At 43.6% G+C, this 27,528-nt stretch overlaps 1 protein-coding gene across 1 annotated transcript in view; it reads right to left on the bottom strand.

Moving 5' to 3' along the window:
* The window catches only part of CCDC81 (coiled-coil domain containing 81), a 34,466-nt gene extending 7,199 nt beyond the window's left edge, over nucleotides 1-27,267 (bottom strand). The window contains exons 1-12 of the mRNA XM_087937009.1: nucleotides 26,902-27,267; nucleotides 22,036-22,097; nucleotides 20,103-20,259; nucleotides 16,913-17,169; nucleotides 15,821-15,900; nucleotides 14,386-14,477; nucleotides 12,773-12,893; nucleotides 9,044-9,164; nucleotides 6,545-6,691; nucleotides 4,472-4,579; nucleotides 2,707-2,876; nucleotides 277-355 (exon numbers count right to left, since the gene is read on the bottom strand). Coding sequence (XP_087793135.1) covers nucleotides 277-355; nucleotides 2,707-2,876; nucleotides 4,472-4,579; nucleotides 6,545-6,691; nucleotides 9,044-9,164; nucleotides 12,773-12,893; nucleotides 14,386-14,477; nucleotides 15,821-15,900; nucleotides 16,913-17,169; nucleotides 20,103-20,259; nucleotides 22,036-22,097; nucleotides 26,902-26,980 — 1,473 coding nt within the window. The 5' untranslated portion in view covers nucleotides 26,981-27,267. The remainder of the gene's footprint in view (nucleotides 1-276; nucleotides 356-2,706; nucleotides 2,877-4,471; nucleotides 4,580-6,544; nucleotides 6,692-9,043; nucleotides 9,165-12,772; nucleotides 12,894-14,385; nucleotides 14,478-15,820; nucleotides 15,901-16,912; nucleotides 17,170-20,102; nucleotides 20,260-22,035; nucleotides 22,098-26,901) is intronic.
* Between the last annotated feature and the right edge of the window lie 261 nt (nucleotides 27,268-27,528).

The following is a 27,528-nucleotide window of genomic DNA, read 5'->3' as shown; positions in this document are numbered from 1 at the left end:
TTTCTCTACATTCCACATTCAATCTTCACTAAAGGGAAGAGACCAACCACTTTCTTTTCAGCCACACAACTTATAACTGAACATGAATTATCAGCTGCTTTTATGATTCATTTAGACTGTGATGCTACAGTTGCTTACATAAAAGTTATAGTAATCCCACTAAATTTAATGAGGTGTGGGTGTGGGTGTTAGAAAAGAGACTTCCTTTCATGATCACAAACTCATACACACTTGTTCTGGGTTAAAACTGCTTGCGTTGGCAACTAGCCGATTTACCTGTGTATCAAGGGCCGTCTTATAAGTTTGGTTTTCTTCCAGCTTCTCTCTTAAATACTTTGCTCTTTGGGCAGCTAATCTAGAAAGTAGACAGAAGACTAGGAATCAGTATGATTTCAGTAAGAAATGGGTGGTCATCAACATAGTATGTTTTGATTTTATTTTTAAGTTAGCCGTCACTTATGACCCAGCAGATGTGTTAAGATTGGGTTGCCCAAATCTACAGCCTTTCCTCAGATCTTGAAATCCCCAATTATGTTAATAGCTGAGCTTCTACTGTAAATCACGTTTAGTGAGTCCATTGGTGACTACAACTGGGACCACTAAGTCCGTCCTTAAGCAAAGCAGCCACTAAGCGAGGAAGCACATTAATACAACTGTGCTTACAATTTGATTTCAGCTTCAGAAGGATACGACTCCAAACAACTGGATGAGCCTAAATCAAGGGTGTCAAACTTGTCATTACATGATGTATCACAATGTTTTTCCCCTTCGCTAAACTGGGGGTGGGCGTGGACAGTGCATAATGCATCTGGCCCACGGGCCATGAGTTTGACACCCCTGGGCTAAATGATGAGGAAGATTTCCAGAACTCGACTCATCAGAACACTGGGTAAAAGAGCAACTCTTATAGTCCTTTTCCCCCAATCCCCAATCCTTTCAAATACTCACCCAGTGTTGGGATAATTAACAAAAAGATAAATATTTGTAATCTATTATTCTGATATAATATTTGTATTATATTCATTGGAGAAAAAGGGATCACAAGAGAGTAATCTGATACACAATGGGGAATACACTTTGAAAGGAATGCCCTGTTCCCTAGCTGTGAACTTCTTAATGAAAAAAAAAAGATGTCAGTGTAAAACCAATTAGAGTCTTGTCCGTTTTAGGCAGCAGCTGTGAGCCACCCAGCATTCTAATCAACTAAATATGTCACAGAGCTGAATTTGTTAACTTGGGGTTAGCATTTTGGGGAACTGCTGGAGAAAAGCAACTCAGGAAGAAATAGTTTGTTTAGGCAATTTCTCCACTTGTGAAAAAGAAAAAAAAATGGACCAACATGTATTAACAGAAATACAATAGCAAAAACATGACTGAAAGAGAAAGGTTGCAAACATTAATATAGGACCTCTGGTGGCGCAGTGGTTAGAATGCAGTATTGCAGGCTAATCCTACCCACAGCCTGGAGTTGGATTGCTAGGAGCAATATGATGACTCTGTAAATTGCTCAGACAGTTTTATAAAGCACTATGAAGCAGTGAATAAGTGCTGTAGCTATTGGTAGCGAAGTTATTTTCCCATCCTTGCTGTAACTTCAAACAGTATCTAAAGCAGTCACTAAACAAGGACTGTAAAGTGAAGACATAGCTTGCAATTCTTTACGTTAGGCACTGAAGGGAATAAGGGAATAAGGGAAGATAATAAGGGAATGGAGAAGGAAAAGCACTCTGCATGTTTGAGATAAAGATTGCATTACTACTTCAATGTGTATTCCATGATAGAGCTCAGGTTTTGGTGCTGTACCGCAAGGGTGGGATTCTACTCATTCAGGCCGGTTCGGGAGAACTGGATGCTATGTTTTAATCTGGTTTGCCGAACCGGTATTTCAACCAACTGGCTGGCCCCATCCACCTCACCCCGCCCCACCCAGGAATCTCCACATGGCCCATTTTCGACTGAGGTAAGTGCGGGATCCGCGTGGAGGCTCTGGGAGGGGGAAAAAAACGGGCCTTCTGGAAGTCTGGAAACGGGCCTGTTTCCAGCTTCCAGTGGGCCTCTAGAGCCCAGGGGAGCCTGTTTTTTGCTACATGAGGATACATACAAGGAAGAAGTTGTGGAATGAGCAATCATGAACAATTGAGTGGAAGAAGCTTCCTAAACTGTACATCCCTCTGAATGAGTCCGCTTATAACTCCCATCATCCTTATCCGGTTGAGAATAATGGTAGTCAAATATATCTACAATATTCCAGTCTTTTAGTAGGGCTAATCTAAACAATTCAACTGTGAAATCTGAATCTGAATCACAAGCCCTTCCGACCAGGTGACCCTGTTGATTCTGCAGGACATAATTATGACCATTAGAAGGCACCAGACTGCATTTAAAACTTGGAATCAATAAATACTGAAGAAGGAGTGGGCAGGAGGAGTGGGATTCTACCAGTTCAGCCTGCTTTGGCTGAACCAGTAGCTCCAACGATCAGCTGTTGGGCCCACCCGCCTGCCCAGGCTCTAGACTGTGCTTTATATCCTGTTTTTCAAGCTCAGCTGATTCGCGCGGCAGAACGGATTGCTGCGTGTCAGCTGTTTTAACGCACAGGGATTGCTGGAGAAGGTCAGCAGCAAATGCTCTGTGCGTGCGCAAAGCACACGCTCACTGAACCGGTTGTTACACCGGTTGAATCGCACCCCTGCTCAAAGTTCTCACTCTTCTGCCAGCTGGACTTGCTGCAAGCGGTCAATGAAATCCTGTTCCTGTTTTTGCTTTGCATCTCTGGCTTTTTTGGTCTCCAGCTGTTTGTCCAAGTGCTGGGCATATTCCTCTTGCTTCTCATGAGGGGTAGAACTGGGCGGCCTCTTCTCAAAAATGAAGGACCTCTGAAAAGCAAGCACAAATCTTGACATGAATAAAAGCAACACTGGATCAGTGGGTGTTTAACACAATGGGAAGTGCATGCTGGCCATTATCTGATGCTCATAGAACATAAAATAATAGGTTTAGGGAGGGACCTTGGAGATCTTCTATTCCAACCTCCTACACATGGTAGGAAATCCTATGGTTCTGAGGTAGGCTTCCCCAACGCCACAAAGTCAACTCCTCGTCCTGATAAATCCCTTCTATTGAGTTCACAGTGAATTCCTCTCCAGCAAAGTCCCGGCCAACAATCTTTCAAGATATTTCCCAATTACCGACCTTGGAGAGTTACCAGACCAATATCTTTCAGGTGCCACAACTGTAGCAAGAATGCAGGAACAGATTATTCACTCAAATGAACTAATTGGCTCCTGCAAAACCCCACTCCCCTTTCGGTCCTCTTTTATTCCCTGTGGGAGGGGCCATTCAACATCCATCTGTGGCTTTACTCCCAAGTGGACCCTTGTTCCTTAGAGCTGTTCCCTTTTCCTGGCAGTTCTGCGCATGCGCACATTGGGAACAGGCTCCAGCTGTTCTTCTGCCTCACTAATGTCCGACTCCGAAGGCAGCTGATAACTGGCCCTGGCCCCATCTCTGCCTCCCACGCAGAGCCCTCGTCAGAGCCTTCCCCAGACTCCAGGACTGGCCCGTGTTCCTCCCCAGCCATCTCACTGTCCGAATCTGCTGCCAACTCCACTGGCCGCTGGTGGGCCACAACACCTATACCATTCAGGACAAATGGCTGTCCTGTCCCTTTTTTCTTGAAAACCTCCAGTAAAGGAGCATCCATAACACTAGGAAGCAAGCAATTCCATCAATTAATTGTTCTCACTGTCAGAAAATTTGTTCTTACCTCTACCTTGGATCTCTCTTTAACAAGATTCCACCCATTATTTCTTGTCCTGCCCTCTGGTGCTTTGGAAAATAAGCCAATTTCCTCTTTTCTCTGGCTGTCCCTCAAGCACTGGAAGAGTGTCATCGTAGCATCCCTAGTTCTTCTCTTCAATAGGCTAGCTAGACATACCTAGGTCCCTCAACCATTCATCATACAATTGAGATCATGGGACGCATAGTCAGGGGAGGGCTTGTGGGGGTTCGCAGGGGTTTGGGAGAGCCCATAGTTAAGATTCTCTGCAGTTCGGAGAACCCCCAAATCCCACTCCTGGCTGGCCCTGCCCACCCCTTTCCTCCACGCGGCCAGTTTTGGATGCAAGTAAGTGTAGGGTGCACGTGGAGCTCAGGGAGGGTGAAAAACGGGCCTCCTGGAAGTTCAGGAAGGCTGGAAATGGGCCTGTTTCTGGATTCCAGAGAGCCTCCGGAGCCCAGGGAGGCCATTTTCACCCTCCCAGAGGCTCAAGAAAGCCTCCGGAGCCCAGGGAAGGCAAGAATGCCCCTCCCGGCCATGGTTCAGGAGGCCAACCAGGCCACGCCCACCCAGCAACCAGGCAGAGAACCCTTTGCTAAAAAAATTTAAGCCCCACCCCTGCTTGTAAGTCCAACGGATCCAAAAAGCCTAAGATAGGGAAAAGGGGCAAGCTATAGTTATGGGAGATCTTACAAAAGGTTCCACCAGCTTTTCGTTCTTCTGTTTCCGCATGGCTTCCGCTACGCCCAAGTTATAAGATGCCACTTTCTGATTCTGTTCCCGATTCTGCTCCCTTTTCATCTGTAGTTCGGAAAAAGAATGAAATGCTTCTGAGCAGGAAAGGACAGGAAAGGAGAGAAGAACTGGACCAAATTGGAGAAACCATGATTCAGAATCAATAATGGGTGTCCCATCCTCTGTGAATGGCGCATATCACTCTTGGAAACATCTTCTATACAGGTAGTCCTCAGCATAGCAACATAAACCTTGGGCTCAATTGTGGTTGTGAGACATTTGCTAAAGGAATTTTGCCCCATTTTGCAACCTTTCTTGCCAAGTTGTTAAGTGAATCATTGCAATTGTTGAGTTAGTAACACAGTTGATAAGTGTATCTGGCTTCCCATTAACTTTCCTTGTCAGTTGGTTGCAAAAGGGGATTACGAGACCCCGGGTCACTGCAACAGTCATAAATGTGAGTCAGTTGACAACTGTCTGAATTTTGATCACATGACCTTGGGGATGTTGCAATGGACATAAATGTGAAATACAGTTATCAGTCACTAAATGAACTTGTAGCGTTCGAAATGGACTAAGCCGAAGTCTTCACTCCGGTCCGTCTTTCCAGTGGGAACATGGACTGCTCCTATTGGCTGATGCCGTTTGACAGCTCCCTTTTATAGCCGGCTGTCAAACGGCATCAGCCAATAGGAGCGGTCCATATTCCCACTGGAAACACGGACCGGAGTCCGCCAGCTGGCTGCCTTGTTAGCGCGGAAGCCGCGGCAACCCTTTATTGTCTCAATAAAGTAACAGCTGAAGTTCGCTCCGAGTTTGCCTCAGGTTTTTCCGCCGCTCTACAACAGAACTGTTATAAGTCAAAGACTATCTATATTCACCAGAACTACAGGACTACACAAAGATATCGTTCCAAATGCTTCCGTGAGGCCCAGGATCAGTGGTGGGATTCAAATAATTTAACAACCGGTTGGCCTAGGCTCAGGTTGACTGTTGTGGGAGGCGTGGCCCATCCCCATCCTCCAGCTTTGCCGCATTTGTGGGACAAGCTTCCCATGACAGCCAATCTGACTCCAAGCAAATTGGGAGTTAAATTACCCCTCCCCTATCAAAGTGGATCCCGGGCGCTGTGCTGCTCCATTGCAGTGCAGCGCAGCCCCCAGGATCAGGGGTGAGATTCTACCAGTTCGTACCAGTTTGGACGAACCAAATGGTAAAGTTACAGCTGGTTTGCCAAACTGGTATTTCAACCAACTGGCTGGCCCCTCCCCTCTCCTCCCACCAGGCCCCTCTCAGGACTCTCCATGTGGCCTGTTTTCGATGGAGGCTCTGGGAGGGGGAAAAAATAGGCCTTCTGGAAGTTCAGAACTGGGCCTGTTTCCGGCTTCTGGAGGGCCTTCAGAGGCCAGGGGAGGCTGTTTCCAGCCTTCCTGGAAAAAACTGGAAGTTGCAAAGCAGGCCTATTTCTGGCTTCCGGTGGACCTCCAGAGGCTGGGGGAGGCGGTTTTCGCCCTCCCAAAGCCCTGGGGGAGGCCTCTGTACTCTTGGGAGGGTGAAAATGGCCTCTACTGGGCTCTGGAGGCCCACTGGAAGCCAGAAACAGAAAGTTCCAGGAGGCCCAGCCTACCATGGCCACGCCCACCCAGCAACCGGGGAGTGAATCCCGCCCATGCCCGGGATCCACTTTGATAGCGGGCGGGGGTAGAATGGGGTGTTAATTTAACAACCGGTTCTCTCAAACTGGTGCAAACCGGCTGAAGCCCACCACTGGCCAGGACTATTACCAAAAAAACCATAATAATAATTTGGGGGATTCTTCTTTGGCACAGAATTCTTCTCCTTGACTTCAGACCAACTCATTCAGTCACATGAATGAATACTGACAGACCCGGGATTAGGAAGGGAAGAACAAGAACACGTGAATTGGTCATGAATAAAATGAGCATGGCCCCTTCTAGTTCCCAAAGTCCTGCTTTTCCAGAAAGAAAGCAAATATATATATATATCAATTTTTCAGTCTAGTCCTAATACCAGTTCCTTCTGAAGGGCTTCATGATCTTTTATGGCTTGGTACTGGGCCAGGATGCAGTCGTCTGCTTTTTCCTTCCTTCTTCTTTCTTCCCCCAAGTAGACCGGAATATTCCTCTGAGCACGCTGCATGCATAGGTAGCACATCTCCTGCAGGCACAGAAGGCAAAGAATTTGTAACCTCTATACCCGACTGCCTCTCTACTCCAATTCTACAGAAGAGGGAAAATCTCTGGTTTCAAACATTTGTAACCAAATCTAATCAAGAGATCAAAATCCTCTAAATTGCAATTTAGACATGTTTGTTTTTATTTTTACTTCCATCTGATTGCATGCTTAAGTGGAGGAATAATTAGTCGGAACAGGCTACCTGTAGAGGGAATGGCCTTGAAAGACAGGAGAAAGAGCCAGCCCCAAGGCAATAATTAGATAAGCGGGGCTTGAGCCCAGACCAAGAAAATCAGTCAGGGAAGGGAAAGCATATTCAAAGTTGCAAGATTATGTTACTATCTGTTACAATAAAAATAGTCTTGGCCTATAGGACACAGGTTTCTTAATATGAACTGACACTATGTCTATAGAAAGAGAGAGAACTGACAGATTCCGATCTATAAACAATAAAAAGAAATCCTCACTGCTAATATGTCAATCACTGCCACGAGGGGACCAGATTATTCTATCCAATTTTCCACATAAACACTGGGTGGATAACAAGTGGGTCTGCAAATCAGGACTGGGAGATAGTGAGTTCTAGTCCCACCTTAGGTATAATAGCCAGTTGGGGGCTTGAGATGGTGATTATATTGACATACTTGGTTATTAATATATTAACTGCAGCAAGAATTGTATTTTCCCAAAATTGGAAAAATGAGAAAATTCGCATGGAGGAGGAAGTAATTAAGAAAATAATGGAATGTACAGAAATGAGCAGATTAACATTAACAATTAGAGAGCAAGAAGAAAAAGAGTATTATAAAATATGGGATTTATTCTATCAATGGTTAAATAGAAAAGTAGGAAATTGAAATATATTATTGTAGTAATGATATGCTGTAACTGATTATTTTTAAATAGAATATAACACAAATAAAAATTAGTGAGGATTGAGATGTGCTCTAAAGGATAACATGGAATTGAAATTAAAGTCTAATGATTGTATAGTAATAATATAACATTATATGGAAAGTTAATTAATGCAATATGAAGGTAAATTTAAGAGGAAAAGAAGGTTTTATTTGTTGCTTTATGTATTATGTTTTGCATTTATGATTGTTGTTAAAAATAAAAAACTTTTTAAAAAAGAGAGGTGGTGATTCTAGTCCTGCCTTAAGCATGAAAGCTGGCTGGATAACTGTGCGCCAATCACCAGGAGATGGTGAGTTCTAGTTCCACCTGAGACATGAAAGCCAGTTGTACGACTGTTTTGACCCACGCCCTTTTCCGACAAATCAAACACAATCCAAAAGGAACAGAAACCTTGTAATGCTTTTACAAAATAATTAGCTGTGATAAGCACAAGCCTTGCCAAACTGTGTGAGACTTGCCAAAAGATAACAGACAAGAAATAATTTGCAAGACAAAAATGTTCAAATACAAACTCAGGATACTGGAATATCCACGAGGCTGTAGTTTCAAAACGTCTTTGCCTTCTGCAAAGTACATTCATTTCACAGCTGGCTTTTATCTTCTTGAAGGAGGGGCCATTACCTTGCAGCCTTACTCATGAGTCGCCCCTGCTGTTGTAACTGCTCTTTCCTACGAACAATCCTGCGTGCACACGCACTTGGCCCAGGCTCCTCAGGAACCTCCTCATCGCTGCTGCCAGCCCCCACAATTTCTGAAGGCAGCAGTCCACTCCCTAATGGTCCTGGCCCCTCATCTATGTCCTTGCTCTCCTCAGCTGTCTGCACCTGCTGCCGGCTAACCACAACAATGACTTTGGGTCAGTCCCTCTTACCTCAACTCATGTCACAGGGTTGTAAATATGAGGAAAATAGAAGGAGGAAGGTTTGTTGGATATGTTCACCACCTTGTTTACAAAAATTAATAAAGGAAAGATATTAAATAAAATTGCTGAGTGGTAAGGGTGGCCTCTCATCTCTCACCTCACAATCAGGAGGCTGTGAATTCGATCCTAGGTGGAGGCAGATATTTCTGTCTCTGGGCACAATGAAAATATATCTGCTGAACAAAACTCTGCATTGGTGACAGGAAGGGCATCCAGCCATTAAACACTCTGCCAGCGCCATTCAGTTGCCTAGACTCCACCTTCAAGGGATTATGGGGTGGTTAAAAGATGATGATGTTTAAATAAAATTGGCTGGAGCTCAGAATCATATTTCATTGGCTAAATAATTGTAGAGAATGGTGGGCCAAGAGCCAAGCATGGCTCAGGGATCACAACTGCCCAGTTCTACCTAGTGGCAAACATCATTTTCAGAGTTGTTAAAACTAACCACACAAATAAAATACAAAAAATACAAAAGGAACTACATCTGATACCTGTCCTGCCCTACCATGCTCATCACAAATTGGAGATGAAGTCTGCGATCTGGGGGCAGGAGTTTGGATGCGGTTCACTTCCTGTTCTGACTTCAAGGCATCCGAAGCGGGTGTTGGTTGCCTGCAGAACACAATAGGCAGTGTATGAGTGTGCAATAAAGAGCACAGAGTTTAAAGTTTGCCACTGTTGATGTCAGAGAAGAGCAGGAGAAGCTGGAAGACGGAGTTAAATGTGTCATCAGTTTAGAGACTTCGTGTTGCCAAAAGAGACTCAACGGCACAAAAGACTGTTAGTTGACTAGATTCTTGCGTATAGGCTGGAATAATAAATCCTTTGTGCTTGAACTCAACATATGATCTCGATTCTTTACACCTGTCATTAATCTAGTCAACTGATGGTCAGCATTAAGTCAGTGCTACCTAAGGATCCACGGAGCTGGTTTTGGATCTCTTGTGGCAATGCAAGGACTCTAAACCAATGATGCATTTAACTCCACCTTCCAGAGCTGTATGCACTCGTACAGTTCCCTCACGCTACAGGACACTGTAGATAGTCCTCAGTTTATGACTGGTCATTTAGTCATTTAACCCCATGATCCACATCATAGGTGGTATTCAGCAGGTTCTGACCAGTTCTGGAGAACCGGTAGCAGAAATTTTGAGTAGTTTGGAAAACCGGCAAATACTACCTCTGACTGGAGATTTTACAGTGTCTTTTCTTTTTCCCCTGCTATGACCACCAAGCCATGCCCACAGAACTGGTAGTAAAAAAAATTGAATCCTACCACTGGTCCAAGTCTCAGAAAGCAAGCAATATGGATCCAGGGATTCCATTTTTAATGCACACCTTTTATATTAACTATTGTGCACAAAATGTGGCTTAATCCTTGGTAAATTCCATTGCTGTGCTTTGGTCCTTTACCATCAAATTTAGCAGCCCAGCCTTGGGAGATTCCAGAGGCCTGTAAACAGGGGGACCCAAGATTATTTGTTTGGGGAAAAAGAGGGCTCCAAATGAACTGAAAACTGTTCCCGTGTATAAAGAACGGAAGTGGATTTGGTTTATTTTCACTTCACTCCTCCCTTTCAAAGCGGGTACGATGGCTCAGTAGTTAGAAATGCTGAGCTAGGGAGCTGACAGCCTAGGTTCGAAACCTGAGCTCTGTGCATTGGGGTGAGCTCCTGTTAGTTGCCACAGCTCCTGCCCACACAGCAATTTGAAAGCATGCAATTGTGAGATTACAGGTAGACTGCAATTACAACATGAATGGTGCATTTAGTGCAGTGATAGTGAACCTTTTCAGCACAAAGTGTCCAAACTGGAGCGTGCATGCATGTGTGCATGCTGGAGCACCGGAAACCTGAAGACCAGCTGGCTGGTGCAACGCGTGTCTGGTTTTTTGCCCATTTCTGCCCATTTTGGGACTGTTTTCAGGAGATTTTGGGGGCATTTTAGGCCTGAAAACATCCTGAAAAACAGTCTGAAAATGGCCTGGAAAACGGCCTGAAAACAGCCCCAAAACGACTTAAAAACAGCCCCAAAATGCCCTGGTTTGGAGGCATTTTCCAGGCTGTTTTCCAATGCTTTAACAGCTGCAAAGATCAGCTGGCTGGTGCACATGTGCGTGCCAGAAACCAGGAGAGCAGTTGGCGATGGCGCGCATGCCCACAGAAAGGGCTGCCAGAGATTCACCATCACAGATTTAGTGAGTGTTCAGTGTTATAATAGCACTGAAAAAAGTGACATGAGTTATAAGTCAAGGACTACCTGTAATAGGTACCACTTTGGCAGGAAGGTAACAGCATTCTGTGCAGTGGTGTGTTTCAAAATAATTTTCCTACCACTTTGGAGCTTACTTCAGAGCTTGCATTGCGCATGCATGCTCAGTACTCAAACTCCATCCTTTGAATCAACGCTGGTGAGCTGTGTAGGTGCGCCTATTGCAAGTGCACACCAAACCTGTGAATTGCGCCATGCAGAGCTTAGAGACAGCCCTTCCCTGGTGAGCTGTGCTGTGCTGTTTTTTAGCTCAGCTGAGGCGCGGCAATCTGCTGTGCTGCGCGAATCAGCTGAGCTAATAAACAGCAGAATATAGGAGAGGTGAGAGGTAAGAGCAGGGACAGGTGGGCGGGGCCAGTCAAAATTTTCCCTACCGGTTCTCTGAACCAGTCAAAGTTTTCCCTACCAGCCCACCAGGACCGGTCAGAACCAGCTGAAATCACCTCTGATTCCGTGCATCTTTGGCATATAGCCATCCTGGCCACATGACCATGGAAAATTTCTTCGGACAATGCTGGCTTCCTCGGTCAAGAAACAGAGATGAGCACTGTGCCCTACAGCAGGACATGACTGACAGATAAACCTTTACCTTTTACCTCCCATTAGAAAGCTGTGCCTCTAACTAAAAAAATCCAAGGTGTCCCTACATATTGAATGGCCTGCAAGTCAGCTTTTCAGGGATACCTTCCAACGGACAAAAGATCAACAGCTGGCAGGCTGTGTTACTCAAGATGATCCTCTAAAATATTTAAAAGCCAAGCAGCATACGATATGTTGGCTCAACAATTGCTTGCAATGAGGAGGAAGGATAGAATTCAACTGGACACCATTAATAATGCTAATCACTACCAAACCTGAATTGAAAAGCAACAAATGAAAATGAATTATGCAAGGTGAAATATGTGATTCCAAGCCTTGTCTGTCATATACATATACATAAACATATACATAAACACACACACACACACACACACACACACATACAGATATTCTGTTCCCCATCTTAAATAAAATACAACCTTTTTAATCAGCAGAACCCAAAATCAAAGCTTCGGGTTTTTTTTCCAGCTCAAGAACAAAATCCAGAAGTGGTTTCTCCAAATAGAAACAAAAGTAATTATATTCTTTGCTTTAATCAGAGCAGTCATAGATTGTGGGAATTGAAGAGTTATTCCATTTTGGGGCATAAAGTAATCTTGCTGCCATCAACTTATATAACATCAAAGATCCATTTTTTTTTTCTCCCAAATCTTGTTCCATTAAATCCAAAGAGAAGGCTTTGGTTTTATCTTTATACTAGCTCGATACCTGTGCTTCTCTATGAAACTTTGTGGTCGGGCTTAGTTTTTTGGGGAGGAAAATAAGGGGGCGAGGGAATTCTGCCTCTGCCTACCAACATTCATCAGTATTCATCTGGCTAGCGTCCTGTCTGTGTGTGAGAGAGTTGAGGGCTGTTTGGAAACTGAAACAGCATTTGCTGTGTGAGCAAGAACGAGACAGCAAGGAGCCTGGGCATGGCTTAGCTCAACTGTTCTGAACTAAAGCTGCTTGGTGCTCTGAAATTGAAATTGAAACTGCTCTCCTCTGCTTGTGTTTTGCATTTGGGACAGATTTCTTTTCAGGTGGGGAGGGGGAGTAGAACTCTTTAGCATCAGAGCATGTTAATAATAATAATATAGGAAATACTAATGCTCTGATGGTCATTTTGAAAAATCCTTCCTTAGTGAGCACCTAGAATCCAAGAGGAACATACGTGCCTCCAGCAAGAATTCTTTATGCACAGAGATGGAAGGATGCGTCAATCCTCCAACAGAAAAATGGATGGGAAAAGTGATGGGAGCTAGCAGAGATGGCAAAAATGACTTTTAATTAGAGAAAATAAGATATCCAGCTTTATTTTTTTAAAAAAGAAAAAAGTCTCACCGACGCTTTCAGATTTAAGAACTCACCTTGAAGAAGGTGGCGGTTTGGGCTTCCGGTTTTTCTCGAGTTCCTCGGTTAAACTAATCCCGGACACTTTGGCTGGAAAAATTGCTTGACGGGAGAGAAAGCGTTTGGAGAACGTATTTTCTGTAAATAAAGCAGAGGTTATCTGAGAACTTTAGGACACAACTGCAGGTTGTCAACGGAAGAGCTTTCAAGCCAACCATGGATAATTGTCAATCTTTTCCGAGGACTTTTTAGCTCTAAGAAGCACAGAGATGAAACAAGGATGAGAGCAGAGTCCAAAACAAGTTTTTCTTTTACAGTCTGCCCACAACACCTCTATGTGATTTCCTCTTTTAACTTAAGTCTTCTTCCAACCCAACCAGTGCCAAAGTGGTCCATTCGGGAACGGGTGTTTTGGAACTGGGCTGCCATTTAAAAATTCAAATCTTGTCAAAGTCTCTCAGCATCACTTATTCTCTTCTAGTGCCAGATAACTTCCATCACCCTTCCACAAAAGTGTGTCATTAGAAGGGGACTTCGGGGGCAAACGTTTAGGACTCCCTCAACAAAAATAAGAAAAGGCAGAATTAAAAGAATTAAAATAAGTGGACAGCCACCTAAAAGCACCCTTATTCTCAAGGCCAAACTGCCGGCCTTTCTGATCAACAAGCTCAGCGTCTTAGCCACTGAACAGGGTGCAAAACCCACAGTCAGTAGCTTAGATGATGTTACCTAGTGAGGTAATGAAACAACCAAGCTCAGAGACCAAGGACATCACTTAGTTACACGTATTCTCTTCTAGTGACACTTTATTCTCCTAAGTAGAACAGCATGTTTGGTAACTGAAATATTTCAAATATCTTTTTTTCCCCTTAAAACTTCCAGTAAAAAGAAGAGCACACCAGAACAGGGATGGAAAGATCACTTATTCCTTGCCTTGCATCATGAGCCATGATTTAAGTTAGAAATTATAGAGAATATTCATAGCTTGGGTTGCAGATTTAGGGCAGAGGTCTCCAAACTTGGCAACTTTAAGATTTGTGGACTTCAACAGGCTGAGGAATTCTGGGAGTTGACGTCCACAAGTCTTAAAGTTGTCAAGTTTGGGGACCCCTGATTTAGGCAAAGGTATGTCCTCCAAGTTTGCTGCTCGACTCCCGGATGTTTTGCTACCAAACTAGGTAACATCTTCAGTGGCAGGGGGCGGGGTGAAGTGTCTTGTTTGTTTGTGCAGGTCCTGGGTGGTTGGTTGGTCTTGTGACTGATTGAATCACAAGACTGAATCACAAGGCTGGTTGATTCACAAGGCTGGTTCCGGTCTTGTGACTTCTGATTGGTTGCCGCGAGGTGTGGAATTCCGCGGGTGAGAGGGAGGTCATTCTGTCACGGATTGGTGGTTCAGATGGTCTGCTTCCTTATTGGTTCATATGCTGGCTCAAAGTGAATGTGTTTATTGACTTAGGTTGATGATTTAGGTTTTTCAGAGATTTTACAAGAACTTACTTGATTTTCTCTACAGCCCAGTTCCAAGCAGATCTCAGGAAAAAAAGAGCATCTACACATGCTTATCCTTACTACTTGTGAAGTAAAAAAACAGTAACACAGCTCACAAAAATGTACATTCTCCGCCAACCTTTTTTAGAGCTCTCTTTGTCCAGTTGCTCTGGCTCTTTGCTCGACTTTTCACCTTCTTCAGCAATGGTTTCCATTTCTTTGACCTCAAGCCTACCAGGAAAAAAAAAACACCATGAGTCAATCAAACTAAAAAGGTTCAGGGGATGCTTTGTCTCAAAATACCAGCTCTACAAAATGGACCAGACAAGCAAACTAAAGTTGTGTACGCTAATTTTTCTTTTCACAACCTTTAATCCCTTTATTCGGGAGCTGAATGGAGCTTGAGGATTTACTGGCCAGAGGCTCTTCCTGATGCCTTCTTGGAACGGATGAAAGGACTGAGTTGTAGACTGGAGATGGATGAGGTTGTATCCATCCCAGTGGTGGGATTCAAAAAAATTTTTTTACTACCGGTTCTGTGGGTGTGGCTAGGTGGGCGTGACACGGCTTGGTAGGCATGGCTTGGTGGGCATGTCAGGGGAAGGTTACTGCAAAATCTCCATTTCCTCCCCATCCCACTAACCTGCTTTCCAGCTCCGTTCTTCTGTGCAGGGCAACAAAAGAAGACCCAGCCAATCAGCTGGGACTCGGGAGGCAGGAATAGATAGGGGCGGGGCCAGTCAGAGATGGGATTTGCCGGTTCTCGGAACTACTCAAAATTTCTGCTATTGGTTCTCTAGAACCGGTCAGAACCTGTCAAATACCACCTCTGATCCCTCCCCTCTGTTGAGAAATGGCTGTTCGATGTTGACATAGATGGACTCTTTAACTCCTCTTTCAAACCAGTGGTCGTCTCGGTCCAGAATGTGGACTTTACTGTCTTCAAAAAAGTGGACTTTGTCTTTTAAAAATGCAGACGGCCTGCTGAATCTTGCCCTGATGGGTTTGTTTTCCTATGTTGTGCCATGTGTTTGTGAAGTGATTGTTTTGTTTCCGCAAAGTACAGATCAGCACGTGGCTCACTGCATTCTGCTGCATATACCATGTTGCTCAGTTTCCATCTGGGTGTTTTATCCTTGGGGTGGATAAGCTTTTGACTTACTATATTCTTGTCAAAACTGAAGAGCTTTCTCTCAACAGAGAAGGAAGGTGTGGCATCACATCTGTCTCCTGCCTACGACACAGTCCTTTCAGCAGTTCCAAGAAGGCTACACACCCATTTGCACTACTCAGGGACCCTGAGGATAGAGATAAACCTCCAAGTGGCCTCAACGACCCTCTAAAAGGATGCAAATGACCAGCTGCCTGCAAGGAATATAAATCCTTCCATTCTCCCACCATCCAGTCAGAACTGAAGAAGCTTCTTGGGTGAGAAGTGAAACGTCTTCAAAGAAAAACAAGAAAGTCCAGCTGCCTCTTGGAAAAGCACCTTTGGGACTTGGCTTGCCTGTCTTATTCTGCAGATGAATTTGTAGATTAGAGAATTTGTGGACTGATTATTAAAGCACACCCACCTTGGAAACACTGCAGTGTTGGAAGGGGGAAATGGTGGAGTGTCTTTGGATGACACTACGGAGTCCACAGTTCCTGGCCTCTGTTGAAGAAAAGGAGAATCAACATGGCATCCTGAGAATGATAAAAACTATGGTTAGCCTTACAAGATAGACTAGACTGCAAACGTGACCAGAAGAGCTAATTTTACTTCATTGTAAAGTTACTTTAACAGTGTTGGTACCACTTTATAAGATCGGATGGATAGATGGATATCTATAATCTTCCTCCTTCTAGTATTCATACAGAACAAAAACGCCCATAGCCATCCAGAAACATCACATTCCCACTTTCATTCTCTTTATTTATTTAATTTTTATGGCCATCTATTTCAGGCATGTGAGTTTAGGTAGTAAACAAGTATTGAAAACAATTAAAATATAGTAGAAAAATAAACATATTAGAAAAATTATAACATTGTCTTTATAAACATAACAAACATGCTATGTTAATTTCATTATATTAATTTTATATTTTATTATATCAATTTTTAAAATATATATATTAATGTAATCAATTATACCTAATTGTTAAAAAATGGGATGTGGTAGCTCAGTGGCTAAGCCGCTGAGCTTGTCGATCAGAAAGGTCAGCAGTTCGGTGGTTTGAATCCCCAGTGCTGCGTAACGGAGTGAGCTCCCGTTACTTGTCCCAGTTTCTGCCAACCTAATATTTCAAAAGCATGTAAAAATGCAAGTAGAAAAATAGGGACCATTTTGATGGGAAGGTAACAGCATTCCGTGCACCTTCAGCATTTGGTCATGCCGGCCACATGACCACGGAGACGTCTACGGACAGTGCTGGCTCTTTGGCTTTGTAACAGAGATGCGCACCACCCCCTAGAGCCGGGAATGACTAGCACATATGTGTGAGGGGAACTTTGACCTTTTTAATTGTTACAAAAATGCAAACACAGGCATCTCAGACAGATAGTGGTCCTGATTTGCTTGAACCTATCACTTGGTTATTTTTGTTCCATTGAATTTATCATTAGCAGGTTTTTATTAAGATAGGCCAACAAGTCTTAGGACATAATGAACGCCTAACCAACTTACATTTGTCAGGGCTTTTAAGAGCGTCCCGCTTCCATCCATGGTGTGAAGAAAATCTTTATAAAACTTCATTTTCACCTTGTTATCTCGGACAATCAGGACACCAATCCCTTTGAAAGTGAACTCGACCGTCTGTTTGGTGGCAATGGACCTCGAGAAAGACAGGAGGGTCTCTCGGACACATCCTTCCACCATCTCCCTGTTGAAGGGGCTGTCCAGGGATAACACAATGAAATTCAGCTGGACAATTGGGATATCACCTAGGAAGGTACAGAAGGGAGAAATACTCTATAGGCAAGCTGATAACATAGCAATAGCACTTAGACCACAGGGGTCAAACTCACCACGTCATGTTGCCGTCACATGACGTTTCACGACGTTTTTCCCCTTCGCAGATCTGGGGTGGGCGTGGCCTGCACTTGACACCCCTAACTTAGACTTATATATCACCCTATAATGCTTTACAGCCCTTTATTGGTGGTTTACAGAGTCGGCCTGTCACCCCCAACAATCTGGGTCCTCATTTTACCAATCTCCAAAGAATGGAAGGCTGAGTGAACCTCAAGCCTTCAAGGATCGAACTCCAGGCTGTAGGCAGAGTTAGCCTGGGCTTCGAACATTTTAGCAAAGGGTTCTCTGCCTGGTTGCTGGGTGGGCGTGGCCATAGTGGGCATGGCCTAGTCAGCCTCCAGCACCATGGCAGGGCGGGGGCGTTTTTGCCCTCCCCAGGCTCCTGAGGCTTTCCTTAAGACTCTGGGAGGGTGAAAATGGCCTCTCCAGGCTCCAGAGGCTGTCTGGAAGCCGTAAAGGGGCCCATTTCCAGCCTCCCCAAACTTCTGGGAGGCCTCGACGTGCATCCTGCACTTACCTGCATCCAAAAGGGGCCACGTGAGGACTCTTGGGAGGGGCAGGGCAGGGTGAGCGTTGACAGCCAGGAGTGGGATTTGGGGGTTCTTTGAACTGCACAGAATACTTAGCTAGGGGATCTCCCAAACCCCTGCGAACCCCCAGCAGCCCACCCTTGTTGCAATGCTGCAATGTGCGACCACAGCTCCTTGTTAACTTACAGGAAACATGTTAGCAGAATAACATTAAGATCCCAAAGGTGCTTTTCTTAAATGCAGGTGGGAGTTCTTGGGGGTTTTTTTTCCTTGAAAACATCTCCCTTCTCATCCAAGAAGTTTCTTGGATGGGAAGCGAAACGTTTTCAAGGGGGAAAAAAATTTAGAAAGTTCACCTGCCTTTTGGAAAAGTATCTTTGGGACAATCATGACCTGGATGATTTAGAATCTCCGTAGACAATAATAGCATTAAGGGTTCGTTCACACACTTCTCTCAGCTAGTCTAGTCTACCCAGTTTCTGAATATGGAACCGTGGCAGAATCTTGCTTTTGACTCAGACAAGAAGATATCATGAAACCCTCTTAATACTTTGGCAGCTGACATCATAAATATACCAACACCACATTTGATATTGGAGGATGATCCAGTAGTAGTTCTGGGACCAAGTTTGTAAGCAGTCTAAGCCTGTGTCGAAGGTGTTATTTTCAAAAGGCAACTAGACTGTTTTTTTGAGGAACAATTAGAAGATGTTTCACTTTTTATCCAAGAAGCTTCATCCGTTGTGATGATGGCTGTGTGTGTGTGTGTGGAAGGATACTTATCCTTCCATCCCCCCACCATCACAGCGGATGAAGCTTCTTGGATGAGAAGCGAAATGGCTTCCTGTTCCTCAAAAAAGAAAAAGAAAAACCAATCCAGCTCCCTTTAGAAAAAGCAACTTTGAGACAACTATGATCTGGATGATTGAGAATCTCTATAGATACTGTCAGGCAATTGCGCAGCAGGTATCCAAATGAAGTCGTTGATGCTGAAACGAACTTGTAGTTTTATATAAATAAATATATTTACAGCTATATTTAAGTCAGTCAAGATAGTCAAGGCAAACAGAAGCATAAAATAAATCCCCACAGGAAAATCATTGTGAGGTAAATCATAGAGCACACAGGAGAAAAAGGCGGGAAACAAGGACACTCCCTCTTTTACCCACAACAACCAATCACAGCATAGATTGCCTCACGGAGGAGACAGCTCTTTCTCTCTGACCAGTCAGCTACAACTGCATGTTATGATTCATCGTACCACTCCGCTGTTCGAGCTACTAAATTTAAATATTGTAACGGACACGTAGAGCCTCTGCTGGTGGCAGAGCGATCCAGTCAATTAATAACCATAATGGTATGGAGGAATGACCTTGGGAGACAGAAAAAGGAACCGTAACTTAGTCAACAGGCTGATATGATAAATAAATAATCCTTTTTAAATGATTTATATTGTTCGGTGATTAACTGGATTGCATAAAGCAAAGAGTTTGGATTTGAATGTCTATGGCAGGGGTGTCAAACTCAAGGTCCATGGGCCAGATCTGGCCTGCAGGGTGCTTAAATCTGGCCTGTGGGGTCGGCCTGGAAATATCAAAGGACCAGCTCTCTGGTCAGTTACCTCTGGCAATTAAAACGGCGGGGCCCCTCATGCCTCGTTTTCACCCTCCATGGCCTCCTGCAACACTCTGCCGATCGAAAATGGCCTGAAAACAAGTTGGAAAATAGCCTAAAAACAGGCTGAAAATTGCCCCAAAAGCGGGGTGAAAAATGGGCCCCAAAACAGACTGAAAAACAGCCCCCAAACTGGCTGAAAACAGGCCAAACACAGCCCAAAAATGGGTGAAAAAAACTGGCTGAAAACAAGCTGAAATACACGCTGAAAATGGCCCTAAAACAGCCGGAAGAATGGGCTGAAACAGGCCCCAAAATGGGCCCAAAACTGGTTGAAAATGGGCTGAAAAACGGGCTGAAAACTGACCCCAGCAGAGTGCTTCAGGAGTCCATGGGGGTGAAAACGAGGCACCGGGGGGATCCCTCGCACCCTGTTTTGGCCTGCAGGATGCTGCAAGAGGCATCTGTCCCACCCACCCCCGCCCCCACCTCCCTCCGGCCCATGAAGGAGAACTACAATGCTGATCCGGCCCTCCAAGAAATCCAGTTTGACATCCCTAGTCTATGGAAATGTTCAGTCCTCCAAGTCATGGTTGTCCCGAAGGTGCTTTTTCAAGAGGCAACTGGGCTTCCTGTTTTTTTCTTTGAAGAGATTTAGATTTGAAGGAAGAAGAAAACCTTGAAAGTGAATTTCTCACCCGGAATGCGTATTTTGTTGAATTTTAGTCCGTGGATCTGGGCAAGTTTTTCCGATAGAAGGAAGACAGGCCGCTGAAGGTGGATGGATTTGTTGCTGCCAATGTGCAGTTTCTCTCTAAGGAAGGAGAAGGTCCCAAGTCCAGGAATTTGGACACCCTGCAAAAGAAGACGACCTACGTGAAAAGATGGAACAGCAACACGGTGAAGGCTCCCAACCTACGTTATGCATAGTCCTCGAATTACAACAATTGAGCCCAACCTTTCAGCTGCAAAGCAAGACAGTTGTTAAGTGTATTTTGCCCCATTTTATGACCTTTCTTTCCACAGTTGTTAAGCAAAGCACTGCCATTAAGTGAATCACCACAGTGATTTAGCAAATCTAGCTTTCCCGTTTATTTTTTTCTTTGCCGGAAGCCAGCTGAGAAGGTTACAAATGGTGATCATGTGACCTCAGGACACTGCAACTGTCATCATAAATACAAGTCAGTTGCCAAGCACCCCAATTTTGATCATGTGATCATGGAGATGCTGCAGTGGTTGTAAGTGTGTAAACTGGTCACTTTTTTCAGTGCCTTTGTAACTTTAAATGGCCATTAAATGAATGGTTGCAAGTTAAGGACTATCCATACAGTACAAGCTGAAAGTTACATTATAAATGTTATATTAGGCACAGATGTAACTCAATACACCAGTGTTGTTCCCTATAAACATCAGCAAAATAAGGATATTAACAGTGTTCTGTTGTGAAAATGTAGAGAAAACGTAACATTCGTGAATCAGGCAGCTAAAAAGATAGAATTGGAAGGCTTACGCTTAAGGAACACTGAATCACAGTTAGAACAAAAGAATTTTAATACTGTAACCCAAGCTGAGTCACTGATGAATCTGAATAGAAGTGAAATATTTTTAAGAAAAAAAAATCTTGATTGCTCGGAATGAGAGACCCGGGATGGATGAACTAAGCAAGCCTTTGGTATGAATTAACATGGTTTGCATTTTTATACTCTTAACCCCTTATCTTCCGCCTGAGAGAAGATCTTAAAATCTGTGTGGGAAAGAAAAAGAAAAGAAAGAAAGAAAGAAAGAAAGAAAGAAAGAAAGAAAGAAAGAAAGAAAGAAAGAAAGAAAGAAAGAAAGAAAGAAAGAAAGAAAGAAGAGGAGGAGGGAGGGAGGGAGGGAGGAGGAGGAGGAAGGAAGGAAGGAAGAAAGAACCCTACTTTCAGGATGGAGGGAGGGAGGGAAAAGGAAGAAGGAAGGGAAGGAAGGAAGGAAGGAAGGAAGGAAGGAAGGAAGGAAGGAAGGAAGAAAGAAAGAAAGAAAGAAAGAAAGAAAGAAAGAAAGAAAGAAAGAAAGAAAGAAAGAAAGAAAGAAAGAAAGAACCCTCCTTTTGGGATTGAGGGAGGGAAGGAGAAAGGGAAGGAGGGAGGGAGGGAAGGAAGGAAAAATTGAGAAATAGATGAGATAAATGCTCAGTTTGTCTTTAACTGGTGGTCATATCTCTGGTTTGAAGATACATGAGGCTTCCTACTAGTCTCTAGTAACTCCTATTTCTCTAGGAAGCCAATCACAGTTAACTCTGAGTATGGAATTCCTTACCACCTAATCTTATCAACAAAAGAGTGTTGCCTTCCTATACATTTGATAAAAGAAAATGTCTGGAGTCTTGGTTAAGGCACCTGTCTAGAAAACAAGATTGTGAGTTCAAGCCCACCTGAGCCATAAAAACTAGCCCGTAACTTTGAGGCACTTTCTCTAAGCCAGACTACCTTACAGGGTTGTTGTTGTTGTGGGGAAAATAGGAGGAAGAAGTTATGCTGGATACTTTTGCTGCCTTGAGTTATTTGTAAAAGATAATAAAGGCAGGATACAACCAAAAGTAATACATACCAAGATCTGAAGAGTGCAAGTAGAAAAATGTGCAAAACGTCCTACCTTATTCATTGATAGTTGCTTCTCAACAAACTCAGAAACGGCGTCCCAAATATTAACAACATCTGAAACGTAAAGCACACATATTTTTGAGCACACTTTTTACACAACAATTGAGGAGGAAGCTCAATCCTGGGTAGAAGTTCACTAAACTGATTTATTGCTGGATAGATTTTATTTATATCCATGACAATCAGTCAGACTCTTGATGGTTTATAAGTAGAGGTGGTCCTCGACTTATGACAACATTTGAGCCCAAAATTTCTGTTGTTAAGCAAGACAGTTGTCAACTGAGTTTTGTCCCATTTTACAATTTTTCTTGCCACCGTTGTTAAGTGAGTCACTGCCACGGTTGTTAAGTGAATCCAGCTCCCCCACTGACTTTGCTTGTCAGAAGGTCGCAAAAGTTGATCACATGATCCCGGGACTCTACAACCATCATAAATATGAGTCAATTGCCAAGCGTCCGAATTTTGATCACGTGGCTATGGGGATTCTGCAACGTTCGTAAGTGTGAAAAATAATCATGTTACTTTTTTCAGTGCTGTTGTAACTTTGAACAGTTATTAAATGAACTGTACTAAGTTCAGGACTATCTGTATACATAATGACAACTCAAGACAACATTCATGGCAAAAACAGCATTATAAAAATGCAGCAATCAACCAATTTCTCACTAGTTCTTACTTCTCAATTGCCACCGACCGCATGAAACAATTTAGCATTTAAGTTTCCAGATGGTCAGTCATATGGGAACAATCTCAACTGCACAGGGAGATTATTTCACACAGCAGGGACTGACCCTGAAAAATAAGCCCCTGCAATCCTCACAGGAGGTGAGCTGTTCCAAAGAAAGCCGCCTTTTGCAATTGACCAATAGTTATTTTTGTCAACGCCGATGCTGTTTAAGTGGTCAGTTGTTTGGGGATTGCATCCAAGGCACCCAATTACACTGATACTATCTTTGCTCTCTTTTGCTACAGTTATTGTACTTCTATTTGTGTTCAGACCCAGGCTTTGTTCAAATTAAGAAAACACACGCTGTGTGTAAAAGCAAACCTTTTTTAATGTGACGCTGGGAATTATTTGCATTCCCAGCCAAAATTCATTGTCTGAGATAAGAGCATGACTTTCAGAATTGTAAAAGGCTGCCAAGAAACAGACGTCCACTTCATTAGAAGATCAACTGACAGAAACTCCAGCAAAGACAAACCAGAGTCCACAGGGCTTCGATGAGGAATCAGAATCTAATGAACTTCTTTGCTTCCAGCAAAGAGCACATCACCAAGGGCTGGCTTTTATCCCTTATGGGCAATCACCTCCCAGCCTTACTCCCAAGTCGCTCCTGCTGCTTCAGTTGCTCTTGCCTTCTAGCAGCTCTGTGCACATGCACACTGGGAACAGGCTTCCCTTGTTCCTTTGCCTCGCTGCTGCCAGACTCTGAAAGCTCCAAAAGCAGCATCCCACTCTCAGATAGTCCTGGCTCCATCCCTGCATCAGATGCAGGACCCTCATCTGAGTCCTCACCAGACTCCCTGACTGGTTCCCTTTCGTCCTCACTGTCCGATACCTCTGCCGTCTGCATCAGCTGCCGGCGAACCACAACAATTTGTATTACTTTCTCCAATTATGATTATAAAATATTATCAAATGATTGTCAAATATTCATTATGATTATGGTTCATTGCACAGTCAACCAGATGTTTAGACTGGATTTGGCATTTGACTCCTTTCTCAAGGACCTGAGACAGGTAGCCCTTTTAGACTTATATACGACTTCACGGTGCTTTACAGACCTCTCTAAGCAGTTTTACAGAGTCAGCATATTGCCCCCAACAATCTGGGTCCACATTTTACCCACCTCATTGGAAGAATGAGTCAACCTTGAGCCTGGTGGGATTTGAACTGCCCAATTGCAGGCAGCCGGAAGGCAGGCAGCAGAAGTAGCCTACAGTACTGCACTCTAACCACTGCCCCACAGTGGCTCAGATAGATCTTATTTGATGGTGTCTAAGGCATCACTACACAGGGTATTGGCAGCTCCAGGTAAAGCTACCTTTTGCAATTGGCTGATGTGGAATTTGTCGATGCTGAAGGTGTTCAAGAGGTGTTCCAGAGGTTTTGGGATTGCAACCAAGGTGACAATAAACCCAATAAAGACAGTTTGGAGTAGTGGTTAAGGCACCAGGCTACAGAAAGCACGAGACCGAGAGTTCATGTCCTGCCCTTAGCCATGAAAGCCAGCTGAGTGACTTTGGACTGTAGAGTTGTAATTGCAGGAAAGTCATTATCTTGATGGCAAACCTCAGATAAGGACAAAAGCAAATACAACTCAGGCAAACAAAATGACTAATACAAAGAAGGATTAGAGAGAGGAAGTAAGCACGTGTTAGACTTTGACTAGAGATAATTAGTTGTGTTAATTACTATGCTAAACAGTAACGAAAGTTGAGCAATAACTAAAGTTAACCAATGTTAGAGGATTACTGAAAACGTGTATAAATGCAAGACTAGATTCCAATGAAGTTCATCATGATTCAGTTGATCATGATCAAACACCTCGACTGCCTCGTCATTACAACATTGGACCAATCCCTGTCTCTCAGCCCACCACACAGGGTTGCTGTGTTGAGGAAAATGGGAGGAGGAAGGTGTGCCAGATGTGTTCTCCTCCTTCAGTGTCAGGCCCCTGGTGGAGACTGACTCTGAGGAAGAGGAGGAACAGCCAACAGGGAGTGGGAGTGTGGCTCCAGAGGTGGTGGAGGAGGCTGGGGAAGGGTAGAGGCCGGCTGAGCAGACAGAAGAGGATCCAGGCCCATCCCCTCTCCATCCTAGGTCACGCAGGGAGGAGAGGATCAGGGAAAAGCGAGGTCTACTCAAGAGGAGATTACCATGATCCTCCTCGTGGCTTGCAACTGGGAGCTATGTATATAAGTTTGCAACCGCGCAGTTTGCAACTGCAGGAGTCAATTTAGTGTCCAGCTTGAAAGAGGTTTATCTGTGCTGGCGTTCTTCCCATGGACTTTTCTTGGTTATTTTCCTGGAGTTTATGATTAGTTATCTCAGCTTGCTTCAGAACTCTCATCAATGCGGTTTGTTTTGGTTTTCTGTTTGCCTCATTAGTTACTTTTGTGACTTTAAACTGTGCCAAATAAAACAGGGAAGTTAAGTTGAAGGCCTTGCCGGACTTTAATATATATTTTGGGTTTGGGGTTATTTTGAGAGACTACGGGTCATCACATTCAGTTATTTGTAAAGATAATAAAGGCTGGATACAAATAAACAAAATTAATAAAATATATAAAACCCTCCTTCAAATTAAACTCAACTCCTGGTAAGTATGGCGTGCAGCTATCTACTGAGAAGCCTTTATCTTCCTGCAGTCTAATTTGCAGCCCTGAAATCTCCCTGTTGTCTCCCACCCAATATTATCCAGGACTGACCCTGCTTAGCTTTTCTGAGAGCAGCCAAAATAGCTTGCTGCTGCCATCTAGTGGAAAACTAAGGCAAACTTTCCTGAGTTCTCTGCTTTTCAAGGTACTGAAAGAGGAGAGAGAAATTAAGAAAATTAAACTAGCAGAAGAGATAAAGTAATAATAGCTAAATAGATAAGTACGTAAATATTTTAATAATTTTCATCAAAGACTTATAGCACCAGTAATAGAATAGAATAGAATAGAATAGAATAGAATAGAATAGAATAGAATAGAATAGAATAGAATAGAATAGAATAGAATAGAATAGAATAGAATAGAATTCTTTATTGGCCAACTGTGATTGGACACACAAGGAATTTGTCTTTGGTGCATATGCTGTCAGCACACATAAGAAAAAAATAAAATAAATTCATCAAGAATCATAAGCTACAATGTTTAGTGATAGTCATAGGTTACTCATAAGCAATCAAATCATACTATGGAACAAATAAAATATAAATTGTAAAGATACAAGCAACATGGTTATAGTCATAAGTGGAAAGAGATAGGTACTAGGAAGGATGAGAAGAATACTAGTAATACAGTCTCACTAAGTATTGTGCAAATTAGTTGTTTAGCAGAGTGATGGCATTCAGGAAAACCCCTAACTGGCAATTAGAACCACCATCCAATTCCTTCAGATTTTGGAAAGGAACAAACTTCATCCTTCGCTTAAGCTTGGCTTAAGCAGGCCATGCTTTTACTTTTTACCTGAAGAAATATTTCCATGTCGTATTCTTAGAAACTTCCTGTCATACCAACCTGCCTTCCATCGAGGACCTGTACACAGCACGAGTCAAAAAGAGGACTGTGAAAATGTGTTGAGGACATAAACTGTTTCAATTCCTACCCTTAAAATGACGCTATAGAGCCCTGCACACCAGAACAACTAGACACAAGGACAGTTTTTTCCCCCCAAATGGCATCACTCTGCTAAACAAATAATTCCCTCAACACTGTCCAACTATTTACAAAGTCTGCACTACTATTACTGTTAATCTTCTCTCACTCCTTATCACCCATCGGCTTCCACTTGTGACTGTATGAATCTAACTTTTTGCTTGTATCCTTATGATCTATATTGACTGTCTCATAGTATGATTTGATTGCTGATTGTACCCTATGACTATTATTAAGTGTTGTACTTGATGATTCTTGACTCTTGACGAATGTATCTTTTCTTTTATGTACACTGAGAGCATTTGCACCAGGACAAATTCCTTGTGTGTCCAATCATAGTTGGCCAATAAAGTGTTCTGTTCTATACCGAGAGAGTTAAAAACTAGGGTTTGTTTTTTTTTATAACATATATACCCAGAAAAGGCATTCAAATCCCTGCAGTATTTTTTCTTTTTTTCTTTTTTTTTAATGCAATAATTTAAATGAACTTTACCTTCGGAAGTGAGCTTGGGAAGGGTTATGAATAGGTTCTTGCCCGCCTGGGTGATTGCATTTTGGATCATATCCAACATTTTTGCATCCTCGGCCCCAATTTATCTCAACGAAGTCAAAAAGCCGGGCAGGGATGGAGGCACCGAAGAGGATCCTTTAATTCGCGGAGGGGGGGAAAGTTGCGGTCACATTCTTCTTAAGTTTCGTCTTCCTTGATTTTCTTTTTAAAGCACGGCCTTAGCGAGCTCGCCCCATTTCCCTTCTCTTGCTCTCCTCCTCCCCATCAATGCAAGGAGGGAAACTTCGGTGCCTCGAAGGAGAGAGAAGGGCCGAGAGAGAGAAACTCTGCGAAACGCAGGACATTCACAGCGCCGGGGGAGAGGGAGGGGCTGATGGAAGGGAGGGGAGGGGCTCGTCGCTAGGACGCGCGTTTCCCTCACTCGTTACCAGGAGTGACGTCACAATCGAGGGGGTAGTCGCCCGGCTTTTGTGTGAAGTTGTCCAGCGTGGTTTTTTTAGACGTTCACTTCAAGGCTGGACTGGATGGGATGTTCTCCAGGGCGATCTGGTCCTTCCCGTCTTCCAAAGCAGCTTCTCCACCCAGCTTCTGGTTGTCCCCTCCTTCTGT

The sequence above is a fragment of the Pseudonaja textilis genome, chromosome 7, assembly GCF_049901715.1.
Source record: "Pseudonaja textilis isolate UNSWEBS1 chromosome 7, rPseTex1.2, whole genome shotgun sequence".
In the NCBI taxonomy this organism is placed as follows: domain Eukaryota; kingdom Metazoa; phylum Chordata; class Lepidosauria; order Squamata; family Elapidae; genus Pseudonaja; species Pseudonaja textilis.
Note: the sequence above shows the minus strand (reverse complement) of the source record. Positions and strands in the feature narration are given on the sequence as shown.